Source organism: Brachyhypopomus gauderio, chromosome 6, assembly GCF_052324685.1.
Source record: "Brachyhypopomus gauderio isolate BG-103 chromosome 6, BGAUD_0.2, whole genome shotgun sequence".
Classification (NCBI taxonomy): domain Eukaryota; kingdom Metazoa; phylum Chordata; class Actinopteri; order Gymnotiformes; family Hypopomidae; genus Brachyhypopomus; species Brachyhypopomus gauderio.
Window position 1 is genome coordinate 19,383,009 of NC_135216.1, and position 21,075 is coordinate 19,404,083.

Below are 21,075 nucleotides of genomic sequence, written 5' to 3' on the forward strand. Positions count from 1 at the left end.
CGTCGTTAAGATTCCCACACGGTGATGTTGACAACCGGCAAAGCCCATGGTCCCATCTTATAATAGCAGTTCAGCCAAAACCGTTCACTGAGCATCGGCAACTATGGATCACAGGTACCCGGTTATGTTGTAGACGAACGTGGCTGGTGTGCGCGTTTGCTCTGTGAATGGTTAACATGGCAGAGTAATAGTGGGCGATGACAGTGCAGCTGCAGGTACCCCGGACGGGCAGGTACCCCGGCCGCGCAGAATTTGCTCCTTTCGACGAACGCGAGCTTCGCTTCTCGAGCTTCCACGTGCAGTTCAACTCTTGCAGTGCGAATAACCGGAAATTCCTGCGCTGTGGTCGGTCTCGGTGCGCCGCGGGCACAGTGTTTCTGCAGCGCGCGCGCGCAGGATGCTGACATGTCGCTTGCAGACTTCTGCAGGCCAGCAGCACGCACCCCGGACCCTCCGCGCTGAACCATCTGCTGCAGTTCGGACCTAGTTTCAGTTCCGTTTATTTCCGTTGTCTGTTTCTGTGCTGAGTGAATTCACAGTGAAACCGTCTGCTCATAAACAGCGACGAAAGAACATTGCCACTGTGAAACAGGCCTGGTCGGGACCTGCTAGATGCATCTGCTCAGATTTGTGGTTTGATGTGTCAGATCCTCTACCGGGCGGGTCAGGAAGCGCGAGTGCATGCTGCAGATACACTAGGGAACATTCCGGTCACTCGCTGTTCAAACCCTGGAAGGCTCCGTATGCATTATAGTTTATTATGCTGTAGTATGTTTTATGTTTATGTTATTATGGTTTATACTATATTATGCGATAATTTGAACCTGCAGTTCTCCCACTGCTCTAACCACGCTGTTTTATAAGGACAATAAATCATTAATAGATTTTAATGTCTACATAAGACGAGTTTAGCGATAAGGTGCAGGAACGTAGTATAATCTCTTGTGATTTAGGCTAGAAGGTATATTATTACAGATTACTACAGACTAAAGAATATGCGGTTTGATTTAAGTGGAATAAGTAGAACCGTGTTTTCCTGGTTTTCCTGCTTTAGGTGCCAGTCAGGATTGTGGCCTACTGGAGTTCTGGAGTTGTAGAGTTTTGTTAAGCAGTTTAAGCGCCTCTGACCTGAAAGTTCCTGCCCTGGGGGGGCTGAAAGGTCCTGCCCTGGGGGGCTGACTGTGCTGTGTCCCAGGTCATCTGAAAGAGTTTATGATCTTGGGTCTCACGTGTGTCTGAAGGTGAATAAAGGAGTCCTACAACTGTTGAATTGGAAATTGGTGAAACTGCTTTTAGAACATTGGTGAAAAAGCTTTTTTGTAGTCATTTTTATTTGTAGTTAAACTGTAAAATCATTATAAATATGATACTGTATATATATATATATATATATATATATATATATATATATATATATATATATATATTTTTTTTTTTTTTTTTTTCATAAAGGATTTACAAAACTCCAGTATTATTGCTGAATCATTGTGGCGTGTGTGACATGAGGGACCTGTGTGTCTTTGTCGTACATGGTTGCTGTGGCCAGCACTTCTGCCTTCAGGCTCTTAGTGGCTTCCGTCCTATGTGTTGGCAGGTACACGGACAGACACGTCTGCCCATGATGTCATCGGCCTGTGGGAGAGAGGGGGTGGGCGGGGTCACGGGGGTGTCCAACTTCGCCCACGTGATCTTCCAGAATGTTGGGAAGAGCTTTCTGCCTCAGGCTGCTCTGGAATGTAGCTACACTCTCACACCTTTCATCATTCCACACCCCAAAGACTGGGTTGGCATCTTTAAGGTTAGTTGTCACACACACACACACACACACACACACACACACACACACACACACACACACACACAAACACACACACACACACACACACACACACACACACACACACACACACACACACACACACACACACACACACACACACACCTGTAGACTCCTAGCATTTAAAGCAAGCTATGTTTTGTCAAGGTGTCAACATCTGACATGTATGTACTCAGCTCTGGATCTGCTCTGTGTGATTATTATACACAACTGGCAGCACCGCTGTGAGGTTTGTGTTCACACGCACACACATATGCACACACACACACACACACACACACACACACACACACATGCACACACACACGTGTGCTCTGCAGCTGGCGGTGTGCGTTTGTTTGAAGCAGTGAAATTACAGCAGTTTGATCTCCTCTTCCTCGTTCTATCCCTCCTCATCTTCAATCACAGTGTTTAAACGCTCACATTTAATTAAGAGGAAATGGGTGAGTGGAAACTTAGCATGTTGTTAAGTTCAAGGGACACGTTATAGACATAAACTGACTTCAGATCAGCCAGATCTGTCCATGCTGGGTTAAGAACAGAGGGTCATGGGCAAAGCAGACTGAAAATAGATGGTGAACACATTCAGTAGTCTTTTGATGGTGTGTGTGTGTGTGTGTGTGTGCATGGCTGTAGATGGTGTGTGTGTGTGTGTGTGTGTGTGTGTGTGTGTGTGTGTGTGTGTGTGTGTGTGTGTGTGTGTGTGTGTGTGTAGATGTGGTGTTTGTGTGTATGTGTAGATGTGGTGTTTGTGTGTGCGTCGATGTGGTGTGTGGGTGTGTAGCTGTGGAGTGTGTGTGTAGATGTGGTGTTTGTGTGTGCGTAGATGTGGTGTGTGTGTGTGTGTGTGTGTGTGTGTGTGTACAGATGGGGTGCAGGTGGTTGCTGCTGGTAGTGGGCTTTATCCCGTGATAGCTAACTAACATGAGAAGACTGGCAGGTCTCCACCCAGACAGGACTCCACCCAGACAGGTCTCCACCCAGACAGGTCTCCACCCTGACAGGTCTCCACCCTGACAGGCCTCCAGGGCCTGATCTCTTTGTTATTCTGTCTGGTTTGCATTGTCATTTTCAGAGAGTTTTCAGTCTGACTTCTTTACCCAAGACATCTTATTATTGAGCAAAGAGATTATTTTGTAATAAGCAAGTAATAAAGTAACACATATCTGTTACAGAGACAAATTGTCATCTGTGAAAGACACTTTTCCAGGCGTGTGGAAGTGGTGAGGGTATTGCACATTATTCAGCTGACCACCTGCTGTCAGCGTGGTGACTGCCACACACGCTAACAGCAGTTACACAGCCACATACACTCATAATATCAGGAAGCTTACAGCTTTTCTCAGTGTACCTCTGACTCCCCCTGGTGGTTGTGAGGCAGAATCCTTACATTAACATGAGACATTCTGTCCTCCCCTCATGTCTGTCCTTCTCTTATTAGACAGCTGTGGGCTGTTTGAACGCACCATGTAAAAAAATTAATTTTCTTCTCTTTTTCATAATTAAATAGCAGATGTATTATTGGATAGATGTTGTCATGGCTACAGGAGTCTCACCCCACAGTGTTTTATAGTTTAATGAAATTGGCTTTTTTTCCAGTCGTGTAATAGAACAAGACGGAACATGCGTCAGTCACCTGGTTTTAAATTCCAGGCGCTACTTCCTGCTTGTGTGTGTCACTTCCCTGACTGGCTCCCGTGTCTGCACACATCGCGACCCCCCCGGCAGCATGTAATTACCCTGCCACACTCTTTTGGAATGTTCTCTCACACTTGATTGATGGTTACATCAACCCTCTTATTATTTTATTCATCATTTATCAGTACTGTAACTACAGGTAGGGCCTGTGGTGTCTCTCTCTCTCTCACACACACACACACGCACGCACACACACATGCACATGCACGCACGCACGCACACACACACACACACACACACACACACACACACACACACACACACACACACACACACACACACACACACACACACGCCACCCTGCTGTGTAATTACCTGGTTATGTACACCTCACACTTTACTGCAGTCCAGGTGAAAATTTTATATTTTCCATGAAGAAAATTGCAGTTATGATGTCATCGTTGTAATGTCAGGGTATGTATCTCATTCATACGGGCAAATTGCATTCAGTGAAGGTACAGTGTGTGTGTGTGTGTTTGTGTGTGTGTGTGTGTGTGTGTGTGTATGTATGTGTGTGTGTGTTTGTTGTGTGTGTGTGTGTGTGTGTGTGTGTGTGTGTGTGTGTGTGTTTATGATCTTCATGACTGAGGGTTGGACATGAGCACTTTTGACTTACTCTTGATATTTCAAATAACATTAAAATGTAGTGAAGATGATGATCATACATGTGCAGAGTGCTCCCAGTCACACACACACACACACACACACACACACACACACACACACACACACACACACACACACACACACACACACACACACACACACACACACACACACACCATGCAGAGTGCTTCTGCTGCAGTGTCTGGGTGTACGGAGAGCGTACTTGCTTCAAAAAGTAGGACTGACATCATGACCTTACATTTACCACATTTGTTAGACACACTTGTCTAGAGACATGCACACCAGTGTGTGTGTGTGTGTGTGTGTGTGTGTGTGTGTGTGTGTGTGTGTGTGTGTGTGTGTGTGTGTGCGCTCGCTCACTGGGATTCGAACCTGTGACCTTTGTGTTACTAGCACCATGTGGCCTCTTCTCAGAGGGTGAATCCTGCTGTGTGTTCCTGCCCGTGTGCTCATCGGCCCTCACACTGATCAGTGTAGCACAGAGGAACCAGGTGCTGAGTCTCTCCTGCTCGCCTCTCTGTGGGCAGGAGGAAACTTTAACCCCTTGTATTCTTGCCAACTTCAGTTGTGTTTTTTGGTGTGGTCCTCTGAAATCTGGACATGTGGCGTTTTAACTATATTCTGTTGTAAAGAACATGTGACCAAAGTGGTGATATAATTTTCTTAAGCTAAGACAGGTTCTCACCATCACCTGTACTGTTCAGAACACCTGACTCCACTTATGCAGATTTTCAGGAGAATGTGGTAGAATCTACTTGTGTGTGTGTGTGTATGTTGGGTGTAGGTGGGCTGGAGCAGTGCACGTGACTACTACACATTCCTGTGGTCTCCTCTGCCCGAGAACTATACTGAAGGATCCACCGTACATACAACTCTTGTCTTCCAGGGTATGTGCACACACACACACACATACACACACATGCACGCAGGTGTACACACAGACCTGCATGCACACTACAGGTACACCCTCATTACAGGTGCACCCTCACTACAGGTACACCCTGACTACATGTACACCCTCACTACAGGTACACCCTCACTAGTTGTACACATTCATTACATGTACACCATCACTACATTTACACCCTTACTACATGTACACCCTCACTACAGGTACACACTCACTACATGTACACCCTTACTACATGTACACTCTCATTACAGGTACACCCTCACTAGTTGTACACCCTCAATACAGGTACACCCTCACTACTTGTAAACCTTCATTACATGTACACCCTCACTACATGTACACCCTAACTACAGGTACACCCGATCACTACTTGTACACCCTCACTACAGGTACACCCTCACTACATTTACACCCTTACTACATGTACACCCTCACTACATGTACACCCTTACTACATGTACACCCTCATTACAGGTATACCCTCACTACAGGTACACCTTCACTACTTGTAAACCTTCATTACATGTACACCCTCACTACATGTACACCCTCACTACAGGTACACCCTCACTACTTGTACACCCTCACTACAGGTACACCCTCACTACATGTACACCCTCACTACTTGTACACCCTCACTGCATGTAAACCTTCATTACATGTACACCATCACTACATGTACACCATCACTACATTTACACCCTTACTACAGGTACACCATCACTACATGTACACCCTCACTACAGGTACACCCTCACTACTTGTACACCCTCACTGCATGTAAAACCTTCATTACATGTACACCATCACTACATTTACACCCTCACTACATGTAAACCTTCATTACATGTACACCCTCACTACAGGTACACCCTCACTACTTGAACACCCTCACTACATTTACACATTCACTACATTTACACCCTCACTACTTGTGCACCCTTACTACATGTACACCCTCATTACAGGTACACTCACTACAGGTACAGCTTCACTACTTGTAAACCTTCATTACATGTACACCCTCACTACATGTACACCCTCACTACAGGTACACCCTCACTACTTGTACACCCTCACTACAGGTACACCCTCACTACATGTACACCCTCACTACTTGTACACCCTCACTGCATGTAAACCTTCATTACATATACACCATCACTACATGTACACCATCACTACATTTACACCCTTACTAAAGGTACACCATCACTACATGTACACCCTCACTACAGGTACACCCTCACTACTTGTACACCCTCACTGCATGTAAAACCTTCATTACATGTACACCATCACTACATTTACACCCTTACTACAGGTACACCCTCATTACACCCTCTCTACATGTACACCCTCACTACAGGTACACCCTCACTACTTGAACACCCTCACAACAGGTACACCCTGACTACAGGTACACCCTGACTACATGTACACCCTGACTACAGGTACACCCTCACTAGTTGTACACCCTCACTACATGTACACCCTCACTACATTTACACCCTCACTACAGGTACACCCTCATTACACCCTCACTACTTGTACACCCTCTCTACATGTACACCCTCACTACAGGTACACCCTCACTACATTTACACATTCACTACATTTACACCCTCACTACTTGTGCACCCTTACTACATGTACACCCTCATTACAGGTACACCCTCACTACAGGTACACCTTCACTACTTGTAAACCTTCATTACATGTACACCCTCACTACATGTACACCCTCACTACAGGTACACCCTCACTACAGGTACACCCTCACTACTTGTACACCCTCACTACAGGTACACCCTCAATACATGTACACCCTCACTACTTGTACACCCTCACTGCATGTAAACCTTCATTACATGTACACCATCACTACATGTACACCATCACGACATTTACACCCTTACTACAGGTACACCATCACTACATGTACACCCTCACTACAGGTACACCCTCACTACTTGTACACCCTCACTGCATGTAAAACCTTCATTACATGTACACCATCACTACATTTACACCCTCACTACATGTGAACCTTCATTACATGTACACCCTCACTACAGGTACACCCTCACTACTTGAACACCCTCACTACAGGTACACCCTGACTACATGTACACCCTCACTACAGGTACACCCTCACTAGTTGTACACATTCACTACAGGGACACCCTCACTACATTTACATCCTTACTACATGTACACCCTCACTACTTGTACCCCCTCTCTACATGTACACCCTCACTACAGGTACACCCTCACTACACCCTCACTACAGGTACTCTCACTACATTTACACATTCACTACATTTACACCCTCACTACATGTACACACTCACTACTTGTACACCCTCACTACAGGTACACGCTCACTACAGGTACACCCTCACTAGTTGTACACCCTCAATACAGGTACACCCTCACTACTTGTAAACCTTCATTACATGTACACCCTCACTACAGGTACACCCTCACTACTTGTACACCCTCACTACAGGTACACCCTCACTACATGTACACCCTCACTACTTGTACACCCTCACTGCATGTAAAACCTTCATTACATGTACACCATCACTACATTTACACCCTCACTACATGTAAACCTTCATTACATGTACACCCTCACTACAGGTACACCCTCACTACTTGAACACCCTCACTACAGGTACACCCTGACTACATGTACACCCTCACTACAGGTACACCCTCACTAGTTGTACACATTCACTACAGGGACACCCTCACTACATTTACATCCTTACTACATGTACACCCTCACTACTTGTACCCCCTCTCTACATGTACACCCTCACTACAGGTACACCCTCACTACACCCTCACTACAGGTACTCTCACTACATTTACACATTCACTACATTTACACCCTCACTACATGTACACACTCACTACTTGTACACCCTCACTACAGGTACACGCTCACTACAGGTACACCCTCACTAGTTGTACACCCTCAATACAGGTACACCCTGACTACTTGTAAACCTTCATTACATGTACACCCTCACTACAGGTACACCCTCACTACTTGTACACCCTCACTACAGGTACACCCTCACTACATGTACACCCTCACTACTTGTACACCCTCACTGCATGTAAACCTTCATTACATATACACCATCACTACATGTACACCATCACTACATTTACACCCTTAATAAAGGTACACCATCACTACATGTACACCCTCACTACAGGTACACCCTCACTACTTGTACACCCTCACTGCATGTAAAACCTTCATTACATGTACACCATCACTACATTTACACCCTTACTACATGTACACCCTCATTACACCCTCTCTACATGTACACCCTCACTACAGGTACACCCTCACTACTTGAACACCCTCACAACAGGTACACCCTGACTACAGGTACACCCTGACTACATGTACACCCTGACTACAGGTACACCCTCACTAGTTGTACACCCTCACTACATGTACACCCTCACTACATTTACACCCTTACTACATGTACACCCTCACTACAGGTACACCCTCACTACAGGTACACCCTCATTACACCCTCACTACTTGTACACCCTCTCTACATGTACACCCTCACTACAGGTACACCCTCACTACATTTACACATTCACTACATTTACACCCTCACTACTTGTGCACCCTTACTACATGTACACCCTCATTACAGGTACACCCTCACTACAGGTACACCTTTACTACTTGTAAACCTTCATTACATGTACACCCTCACTACATGTACACCCTCACTACAGGTACACCCTCACTACTTGTACACCCTCACTACAGGTACACCCTCAATACATGTACACCCTCACTACTTGTACACCCTCACTGCATGTAAACCTTCATTACATGTACACCATCACTACATGTACACCATCACTACATTTACACCCTTACTACAGGTACACCATCACTACATGTACACCCTCACTACAGGTACACCCTCACTACTTGTACACCCTCACTGCATGTAAAACCTTCATTACATGTACACCATCACTACATTTACACCCTCACTACATGTAAACCTTCATTACATGTACACCCTCACTACAGGTACACCCTCACTACTTGAACACCCTCACTACAGGTACACCCTGACTACATGTACACCCTCACTACAGGTACACCCTCACTAGTTGTACACATTCACTACAGGGACACCCTCACTACATTTACATCCTTACTACATGTACACCCTCACTACTTGTACCCCCTCTCTACATGTACACCCTCACTACAGGTACACCCTCACTACACCCTCACTACAGGTACACTCTCACTACATTTACACATTCACTACATTTACACCCTCACTACATGTACACACTCACTACTTGTACACCCTCACTACAGGTACACGCTCACTACAGGTACACCCTCACTAGTTGTACACCCTCAATACAGGTACACCCTCACTACTTGTAAACCTTCATTACATATACACCCTCATTACAGGTACACCCTCACTAGTTGTACACCCTCACTACAGGTACACCCTCACTACATTTACACCCTTACTACATGTACACCCTCACTACGGGTACACCCTCATTACACCCTCACTACTTGTACACCCTCTCTACATGTACACCCTCACTACAGGTACACCCTCACTACAGGTACACCCTCACTACATTTACACATTCACTACATTTACACCCTCACTACAGGTACACCCTCACTACATTTACACATTCACTACATTTACACCCTCACTACATGTACACCCTCACTACTTGTACACCCTCACTACAGGTACACCCTCACTACTTGTAAACCTTCATTACATGTACACCCTCACTACATGTACACCCTAACTACAGGTACACCCTCACTACTTGTAAACCTTCATTACATATACACCCTCATTACAGGTACACCCTCACTAGTTGTACACCCTCACTACAGGTACACCCTCACTACATTTACACCCTTACTACATGTACACCCTCACTACAGGTACACCCTCATTACACCCTCACTACTTGTACACCCTCTCTACATGTACACCCTCACTACAGGTACACCCTCACTACACCCTCACTACAGGTACACCCTCACTACATTTACACATTCACTACATTTACACCCTCACTACATGTACACCCTCACTACTTGTACACCCTCACTACAGGTACACCCTCACTACTTGTAAACCTTCATTACATGTACACCCTCACTACATGTACACCCTAACTACAGGTACACCCTCACTACAGGTGCACCCTCACTACATTTACACACTTACTACATGTACACCCTCTCTACATGTACACCCTCACTACATGTACACCCTAATTACAGGTACACCATCACTACATGTACACCCTCACTACAGGTACACCATCACTACATGTACACCCTCACTACAGGTACACTCTCACTACTTGTACACTCTCACTGCATGTAAACCTTCATTACATGTACACCCTCACTACAGGTACACCCTGACTATGTACACCCTCACTACTTGTATACCCTCACTACAGGTACACCCTCACTACATTTACACACTTACTACATGTACACCCTCACTACAGGTACATTCTCATTACACCCTCACTACAGGTACACCCTCACTACAGGTACACCCTCATTACAGGTACACCCTCACTACATGTACACCCTCACTACAGGTACAACCTCACTACATGTGCACCCTCACTACATGTACACCCTCACAACATGAACATTTTCACTACATGTACACCCTAATTACAGGTACACCATCACTACATGTACACCCTCACTACAGGTACACCCTCATTACACCCTCACTACATTTACACCCTTACTACATGTACACCCTCACTACAGGTACACCCTCATTACACCCTCACTACATTTACACCCTCAGTACATGAACACCCTCACTACAGGTACACCATCACTACAGGTACACCCTCACTACACCCTCACTACAGGTACACTCTCACTACATTTACACATTCACTACATTTACACCCTCACTACATGTACACACTCACTACTTGTACACCCTCACTACAGGTACACGCTCACTACAGGTACACCCTCACTAGTTGTACACCCTCAATACAGGTACACCCTCACTACTTGTAAACCTTCATTACATATACACCCTCATTACAGGTACACCCTCACTAGTTGTACACCCTCACTACAGGTACACCCTCACTACATTTACACCCTTACTACATGTACACCCTCACTACAGGTACACACTCATTACACCCTCACTACTTGTACACCCTCTCTACATGTACACCCTCACTACAGGTACACCCTCACTACACCCTCACTACAGGTACACCCTCACTACATTTACACATTCACTACATTTACACCCTCACTACATGTACACCCTCACTACTTGTACACCCTCACTACAGGTACACCCTCACTACTTGTAAACCTTCATTACATGTACACCCTCACTACATGTACACCCTAACTACAGGTACACCCTCACTACTTGTACACCCTCACTACAGGTGCACCCTCACTACATTTACACACTTACTACATGTACACCCTCACTACAGGTACACCCTCACTACTTGTACACTCTTACTGCATGTAAACCTTCATTACATGTACACCCTCACTACAGGTACACCCTGACTATATGTACACCCTCACTACTTGTATACCCTCACTACAGGTACACCCTCACTACATTTACACACTTACTACATGTAAACCCTCACTACAGGTACATTCTCATTACACCCTCACTACAGGTACACCCTCACTACATGAACACCCTCATTACAGGTACACCCTCACTACATGTACACCCTCACTACAGGTACAACCTCACTACATGTGCACCCTCACTACATGTACACCCTCACTCCATTAACACCCTCATTACAGGTACACCCTCACTACATGTACACCCTCACTACATGTACACCCTAATTACAGGTACACCCTCACTACAGGTACACCCTCACTACATGTACACCCTCATTACAGGTACACCTTCACTACATGAACACCCTCACAACAGGTACACCCTCATTACACCCTCACTACATTTACACCCTTACTACATGTACACCCTCACTACAGGTACACCCTCACTACATTTACACCCTCAGTACATGAACACCCTCACTACAGGTACACCATCACTACATGTACACCCTCACTACATGTACAACCTCACTGCACCCTCACAAAAGGTACACCCTCACTACATGAACACTCTCACTACATGTACACCCTCACTACATGTACACCCTAATTACAGGTACACTCTCATTACATGTACAGCCTCACTACACTCTTACTACAGGTACACCCTCACTACATGTACACCCTCACTAAAGGTACACCCTCACTACATGTACACCCTAATTACAGGTACACTCTCATTACAGGTACACCTTCACTACATGTGCTGTGTGCACAGATCCTGTAAAATCCACCATTACTCTTCCGTGGATCAGTCGTTAGGCTGTCGTCTGGCTGCAGGGTGAGGGTTACAGCTGCAGGGTTAGGGTTACATGTGCAGGGTTACGATTACATTTGCAGGGTTAGGGTTACATTTGCAGGGTTAGGGTTACAGTTAGGGTCATGGACCCACAATCACCCACAATGATATTCACACACAGAATCTGTGCTACTCTTAGTAGCTATAGAACATACAGCTAATCCTGGATAAATCCTGGATTAACAAATCCTAGATTAATGAGTCCTGGATTAACAAATCCTGGATTAATGAGGACTTCAATCTAGTGTTTAATGTATGCAATAAATATATTAAATCTGAATTTTACATTGCATTCAATGGATCTCATTGTATTTTATTAATATGGTACATTGTAGGAAGCATATTGCTAACATTGTTATCATTGTCTTCTAGGTTACTATGTTCCCCGTAGTGACGGCGAGTTTTATCAGTTTTGTTATGTCACACACACGGGTGAAATCAGAGGAGCCAGCACACCTTTCCAGTTCCGCTCGGCCACGCCCACTGCAGAGGACCTACTGACTGTGGAGGATGATGGGAACTCTGACATACTGGTGGTTACAACCAAAACTGGCCTTCTGGAGGTAAACAGCCTTGTATTTGCACACAATGTCACAAAACTGTAATGTGACCTACAGTAGCTAGCCAATAAAGTACTTAATTCTGAGTCTTTGTGAAAAGAGCTGTCATGTTTGTCATCCTCTCTCTCTTGTGTGTGTGTGTGTGTGTTACAACAGGTGCAGAAGGAATGCAGGGAGATGCAGACAGCGGTACGTACATACACACACATATACATACACACACACACACACACACACAAACACACACACACACATTATATATATATATATATGTATATATATATATATATATATATATATATATATATATATATATATATATATACCAGTGTATACCAGTGAGTCCGTGTCTGTATACCAGTGAGTGTGAGTATGTGTGTCTGAGTATGTATACCAAGGAGTGTGTTTATGTATGCCAGTGAGTATGTGTGCGTGTGTGTGTTTATACCAGTGAGTATGTGTTTATGTATACTAGTGAGTGCATGTGTGTGTGTGTGTATACCAGTGAGAATGTGTGTATGTGTGAGTGTGTATACCAAGGTGTATTTATGTATACCAGTGAGTATGCGTGTATGTGTGTGTGTGTGTGTGTTTCCGTGTGCATGTATTTGAGTGTGTGTGTGTATGCACCTTAGAGTCTGCACGTGTGTGTTAGTGTGTGTGTGCCTGTGATGTCAGATCCAGATGTTACCACGATTACCATGATTACAGCTGTGACCTGTTAGAACAGGAGTGACACAGGCAGAGTGCCACTGGTCTTCACATTAACCCCAGAGGTTGTAGCGTATCGTTATGGCGAATAAAGCCTACAGTTGAATATTAACTGTTTATACTGTAATGTACTGTGTTTATACTGGTTTCTGTACAGATTCCAGAATCAGTTTTCTGATTCTTTCCCCCAGTTTTGTTCCCTAGTGTCAAAATAACAACTGAATGAAGCTGCAATCTGACAAAGACTCCGGAGTTTTGTTTGAAAAGTGTACATGACAATGACCTGATTGTTTGATTGGTGGTGATTCTGTCCTATGGCAGGAGGCCCAGCTTGGCCTGTGGGAGGAGTCTCAGGCCAGAGTGAAACAGCTAGAGCAGGACTTGCTAGAGGTGGCACAGAGGGCTGAGCTCAGAGAGACTGAGCTGGACTGGTAGGGAGCACTCACATGCACGCTCATGTGCACGTACGCTCACGTGCACGCTCATGTGCACGTACGCTTGCATGCTCATGTGCACGTACACTCACATGTATGCTCATGTGCACGTATGCTCACATGTATGCTCATGTGCACGTACGCTCATGTGCACGCTCACGTGCACGCTCATGTGCACATACGCTTGCATGCTCATGTGCATGTACACTCCCGTGCACGCTACTGTGCACGCTCCTGTGCACCTATGCTCACATGCATGCTCATGTGCACCTACACTCACATGTACGCTTATGTACATGTATGCTCCCATGTACGCTCATGTGCACGTATGCTTACATTCACGAGCACATACACTGAGATATAAACGAACCTATAATCTATACTCTGTCTATGCACTGTGTAATTGAGTTTGTTTTCAGAGAGTGTGGTACCCATGTTTGGATTTTTGATTGTGGTTTTGGGTATGTGCGTGGGTGTTCTGACTTTGTTTGTGCAAGTGAGTGTGTGGGTGAGAGTGTATGAGTTTGTGTGTGCGTGCATGCATGTAGGTTTGTGTAGATTTCTGATTGTGTGTGCATGTGTATGTGTTTGTTTCTATGTTTCTGTGAGGCAGCCTTAGAGACAGACTGACATGTGAGAGGGATGCACTACAGGCACAGCTGAAGAACCAAAGGGAAGAGAGAGAGCTGTACAAGGTGTGTGTGTGTGTGTGTGTGTGTGTGTGGTCCCAAGGGCACAATGTTGAACTGGACAATGCTAAGCTGACATGTGAGTGTGTGTGTGTGTGTGTGTGTGTGCATATATGTGTGTGTGTGTTTATATATATATATATGTGTGTGTGTGTGTGTGTGTGTGTGTGTGTAGTCCCACATTCGCAGTGCTGAGCTGGAGAACACTAAACTGAGTGCAGAGCTCCAGATGCTGAAGGCCGTAGAGCTGAATCGTGAAGTGACCATCGCCCAGTATGAGGAGGAGATCCACAGACTACACACAGAGAAAAACACACACATGCACTCAGGAGACGCAGTAAGACACACACACACACACACACACACACACACACACACACACACACACACACACACACACACACATGGAGGAGCTGTGCTGGTGAAATGTGAACACACTCTCGTTACCTAAGCCAGTGATTCTCAACTGGTGGGTTGAGACCCAAAAGTGGGTCGCGGACACGTTCTGGGTGGGTCGCGGACCGATTGTTAAAATAATAATAATAATAATAATAAAATAAAATAAAATAAAAATATTATAATAATAATAATCATCAATGCTCTTTTGATTTCGTAGCCTACTCATCTTTTATCTTGAAAAAAGACAGCGAGGCACGCGCCAGACATTCGAACCTTTTTCGTTGCCATGATAACCACTAATTGTTTACCGATTAACCCTCACTTTTAAATTGTTATAACGTTTGGAGGCAAGATGGCGAAACGCAAATATATCCCTGAGTATTTAAAATGTGGATTTTCATTTATTGAAGACAAACACGGACAGAAACCCCAGTGTGTTATTTGTAATGAAGTGCTGGCACAACAGAGCATGAAACCATCCAAATTAATGCAACATTTACAAACGAAACATCCCGCATGTAAAGATAAGCCTGTAGAATTTTTTCAAAGACGACTTCATGAGCTGAAGGTATCACAGAAGTGTCTGACAGCATCTTGCTCCAAACAAGAACAAGCACTCCTGGCATCTTACCACGTAGCTCACCGTATTGCAAAGGCCAAGAAACCCCACACAATAGCTGAAGAGCTTATCTTACCAGCTGCCATGGACATGGTTAGAGAGGTGCTGGATGAATCAGCGGCAGACAAGCTTAAAACCATACCTCTGTCCAATGATAGTATAGCTCAGCGTATTGAAGACATGTCTGGTAACATAAAACAACAGACTACAGCTTGTGTTCAGGCAAGCCCTTACTATGCATTACAGATGGATGAATCCACGGATATCGCTCACCATGCCATTTTACTGGTTTATGTGAGACATTTGTGGCAAGGTGATTTGCAAGAACAATTTCTCTGCAGCAGAGAACTCCCCACCACTACCAAAGCAGAAGACATATTCAACTCCGTGGACTTGTATTTGAGCTCAGTAGGCCTAAGCTGGGAATACTGCATGGAATTACAACTGACGGCGCTGCCTCCATGACCGGGAAACATTCAGGTGTGGTGAAACAAATTCTGATGAGGGCACCTAGTGCACAGAGAGGCACTGGTGGCTAAGAATATGGTTCCTGTGCTTGATGAAGCTTTGCAAAATGTCATCAAAGTGGTGAACCACATAAAACGGAGTGTGAAGAACAGCCGCTGCTTTTCAAATTTATGTAAAGATTTGGGCTCTGAGCATATGCAGGTGTTGTATCACTCCGAAGTGCGCTGGCTGTCGAGTAGGGTCTTGTCACGCTTTTACGAACTGAAAACAGAAATCGCCTGCTTCCTCGCAGAGAATAACTCCTCATATGCTCAACTGTTTGACAACGACACCTGGCTCGCGCTTGTTGCATATCTTGCTGATATTTTTGATCAACTCAACACATTAAACGTGTCTTTGCAGGGGAAAGGACACAACATTTTTGAACAGTCAGACAAAATTGTAGCGTTCAAGAAAAAGATCAAACTGGGTAAATCATTTATCCAAAGACAGACTGGACATGTTTCCCAACGCTTCCCATGAAGCACAGCAGTTGGACACCACGGCCAAAAATGACTTGAAGAAAACGATCAATATGCATCTCAATAAACTTCAAGATCGGTTTGACGACTACTTCCCACAGAGACACGACGATAATAGCTGGATACGCAACCCTTTCATTGTCAACATTGAAAGCGTCGTGTTGCCAAACAACGAACAACATCAGCTGGTGGAACTGTCATGTGACCAGACGCTGAAAAACTAATTCAACGATGTAAGCCTTTCCCAATTCTGGTGCAGCGATGTGATGGCTGAATATCCTTCTCTTGCCACTCTTGCCGCCAAAACAATCCTACCATTCAGCACGACCTATCTTTGTGAAAGTGGCTTTTCTACCTTGGTCCAACTCAAGTCAAAGCAGAGAAACAGGCTGAACGCTGAGCATGATCTGAGAGTAACTCTGTCGACTGTCACTCCGGACTTCGAAGCTCTGATCAAAAGTAAAGTACATGCCCAACTGTCTCACTGACTTCCACAAAAGACAGATTAGGTGAAATGATCTTGTTTTGTAACCTTATTTATTTTATGCTGTTTATTGAAATGTCAAATTATTGAGTTAACTTTTATACATGCAGTTAGCATGGTCTTCCTCAGTGTCTTATATTGTAGACTGAATACGCAAGTGAAATATCTCATTTTATGGCCTTATTTTATGCAATTTTGATATTTTATTTTATCATAGTTTTTTTCTACATGTTGCCATGGTCCTCAGTTTCTTAAAAATTGCTCATACATTCACTTTGCATGCTTATGTATGTTGTTTTTGAAGGCCATGTTTCAAGAATAAATTTGTTTGGTTTGTATTATATAAAAGTGGGTCGCGACTTAATGACCATGTGAAAATGTGGGTCCCGGGCTGAGACCAGTTGAGAACCACTGACCTAAGCGACAGCAGTTCTGCTGCACATATATGAGGGGAGATGTCACAACATGGCAGTGAAGCTTCCAGCCAAACGTGCCCTTCATCAGCCAGTGTGTTCTCACGTGAAACCTATACACAAATGACAGAAATGAGGTGTTCTCACGTGACTCGCTGCCCCTGCAGACTCTGCGTGAGCAGCTCCGGCAGGTGGAGGCGCAGCTGCAGGCAGCAGGGCAGCAAGCGGGTCTGCTGGGCTCTGAGCTGCGGGACACCACCGCCCACCGGGACCGCACCATGGGAGAGCTCGTCCACGCCCGCCAGGAGGTCGACACCCTGCGGGCCCACCTGGCTGACGCCCGCCAGGAGGCCGACGCCCTGCAGGCCCACCTGGCCGACGCCCACAAGGAGGCCGACGCCCTGCGGGCCCACCTGGCCGACGCCCACAAGGAGGCCGACGCCCTGCGGGCCCACCTGGCCGACGACCACCAGGAGAGCCAGCGATCACAGGAACAGCAGGAGCAGGAGGTGGTGAGCTCACAGAAGCACCTGATCACAGAACAGTGCAGGAGGTGAGGGCCACTCACATAACCACCTGTGCGTTCTCAGGGCGGGGCTGTAGCAGGAGCAGGTGTGGCCTCTGAGCTGGAGGCGGAGCTCCAGAAAGAGGTGGACGAGCTGAAGCTGAGGCTGCATATGGCTGCGGGGCATTATAAGGAGAAGTACAGAGAGTGCCAACGTCTGCGCAGACACGTCAGCAAGCTCACGCAGCAGGACATGCAACAGAGGGTGAGCCCATAAACACAGCGCCATCTACTGGCACAGTGAAGCAAACTCACAGAAGGATTTGCAAAATAACTCCATGTCCCACATGTAGAGTTGTAAAAGTCCTGTCTGTAATGGTGACTGAGGTCCTGTAAACATGCTCTTGCAGGAATGTCAGAAGAATGCCATGCCTACGGAGACACAGGAGCTGAATACAGCTGACACGGACCCACCTGGTACCAAAACACAAACCAACCCAGTGTCAGTAGGGACCTACCAAGCCAGTGTGTCAACCCTGACTCAGCTGCTACGTCACCCAGTGTGTGCGCTGTAGTCGTGGTGCTGTGGTCTCCTACTGTGGTGTGAGGACTGCAGTGTTGATCTTATTGTTCACAGAAAAGACACCTGATACAGAGGAGTGTGCAGACAGGAAGGGAGAAGGAGAGGAAGAGGAAGAGGAGGAAGGGGGAGGCAAAACAGAAAAGAATGAAGATGAGGAGGACGAGCCGAGCGTGTCGGTGGAGATGGAGCTGGCACGGATGGAGGAAAGGTGGAGAGAGCAGTGCACCATCAACGACATCCTGAAACTGCAGCTGGCCAATGAAGATCAACGGTTTAAGGTACCCCCCCCCCAAACACACACACACACACTCATACATACACACACATACACATGCACACGTGTGTATTTGACTGTGTGTGTACTCATGGCTGTGTGTGTACAGGCCCTGTTGGCGGAGAAAGACAGGGAGCTGACAGCACTTCATGAGAGTCTGGCAGAGGTGACCAGAGAAAAGCAGAATCTGTCTGAGGTGAATATGTCCTGAATATGGACACTGCTGTCATCACCACACCATTAATATATTGTAGACATAGAGCAGAGAGACAATTTTAGGATCCGGTATTAGGATTGAGCATTGAGCCCCAGTATTAGGATCTAGTATTACAGCCCAGTATTGGGATCAAGTAGATTCTTGCTGTGATCCAGGAATAGTTAGACACAGGTTAGTGTTTAAGGTGAGTGATGATGTCATGACTGGAATCTTAGATTTGGCAGTTGATGTATTTGAGTCCAGCTGAGTGTAGAGGGAATGAGTCTGCACTGGATTACCCATCAGCCCTTGGTGCAAATGTTAATGTGGGAATCGCTCTCATCATGAGCTGAGGAGAGAGGGAACAGCACAGAGAACACTGGAACTGTCCCATACTATCACTGCCTTTAAAATACAGAAGAGTATTTTGTCCTGTTTTAGACCTTCTGTAGATGTGGTCTCTGTGGTCACTGCTGCAATGGGCTGGGTAATTAATGTCACATCACTGTTATGATAAATAAGGTTTGAGGTTTTGTGGTCTGCTGTTTTCACTGACGGCCAGAATACTCTTAACGGATAAGTAGTTTTAATTATTAAAAAGCTTTGGATTACAGCTACATAAACTCTGTTAACCTACAGTACTGCCAGATCACCTAGTCTTCAAGTCTAGTATGCGTGTGCTGTGGTGATGGTAGACCCCTGCCCACTCCCATGTTACCATGGCAACAGAATGGTCTGGCATATGAAGCAGACCATACCAGCTTGACCCAGCGCCTTGCTCTGCAGTAACCATGACGATGACCCTCCTCTCTCTCTCTCTCGCAGGAGTTGCGATCGTATATGGGAATGGATGGGGGGAGTGGAGGTCAGAGGTCAGAGGTCAGAGAGCCTGTGGTGTTGCGGTATCCTGTGCCATACCCCCAGGACCCGCCGCCACTCCCACTGGTACAGCAGCAGCCGGCCGAGCTGCGCTACGGAAACCCGTACTCTACAGAGCACGCCCGCGGTGAGAACCCTGCACCAACACCACACTCTCGGGCCTCAGCTGAGGGGACGTGTCCAGGGAGCCGAGGGGGTGTGTCCAGGGAGGCCTGATATCCAGATATTAGCATTAAAACTGTTTACCACTGGACAAATTAGTATTTGTTTTTATAACATTTCCCATTTTTCCAACGAATGTTGTTTCATATGATATTTCATATGATAATTGTAAGTATTGTAGGTGTCATGTGAGTATTATAAGGTGCATATACACTGCTAGTTTGCCAGTGTTGCTCTGGCCTCTGGAGCTACGTCTGCTGGATGCTGTAAATACGCTTGTGTGCAGGAGCTCCTGAACATTGATTCATTTATTCTTTCAGCTGAGGTTCGGCCCGGCCCGGTTCAGCCCATGTCCATGTACTGCTGTCACTGTAATTACATAATGTTAGATTTCCCTGTAGATGGCGCAGATGGGGCATTGTCGCCACAACAGACCTGCCGGCCCCCTCCACTGGCCCCGCCTCTGTGGGCGGGGCCCGTCATCTGCAGTCAGCCATCACGAAGTCTTAGCCCCCCTGATGGTCTGGAGAACCCCACTGAGGAGCGCCCGAGTGTGAGAACCTCTCAGTCCTTCTAATCCTGC

At 45.9% G+C, this 21,075-nt stretch overlaps 1 protein-coding gene across 3 annotated transcripts in view; it reads left to right on the forward strand.

Moving 5' to 3' along the window:
• tax1bp1a (Tax1 (human T-cell leukemia virus type I) binding protein 1a) overlaps positions 1-21,075 on the forward strand; it is a 26,635-nt gene continuing 5,560 nt past the window's right edge. For 2 of the 3 annotated variants that reach the window (XM_077009442.1, XM_077009440.1), the window contains exons 1-15: positions 1-114; positions 1,595-1,798; positions 4,947-5,049; positions 12,968-13,158; positions 13,312-13,344; positions 14,188-14,297; positions 14,914-14,995; positions 15,165-15,326; positions 18,061-18,405; positions 18,484-18,663; positions 18,809-18,875; positions 19,036-19,259; positions 19,365-19,451; positions 20,277-20,457; positions 20,894-21,045. In XM_077009442.1, the coding sequence (XP_076865557.1) occupies positions 1,619-1,798; positions 4,947-5,049; positions 12,968-13,158; positions 13,312-13,344; positions 14,188-14,297; positions 14,914-14,995; positions 15,165-15,326; positions 18,061-18,405; positions 18,484-18,663; positions 18,809-18,875; positions 19,036-19,259; positions 19,365-19,451; positions 20,277-20,457; positions 20,894-21,045 (2,097 nt within the window). In that variant the 5' untranslated portion in view covers positions 1-114; positions 1,595-1,618. Of the gene's footprint in view, positions 115-1,594; positions 1,799-4,946; positions 5,050-12,967; positions 13,159-13,311; positions 13,345-14,187; positions 14,298-14,913; positions 14,996-15,164; positions 15,327-18,060; positions 18,406-18,483; positions 18,664-18,808; positions 18,876-19,035; positions 19,260-19,364; positions 19,452-20,276; positions 20,458-20,881; positions 21,046-21,075 lie in introns of all 3 variants that reach the window. The other variant, XM_077009441.1, reaches the window with a different exon arrangement.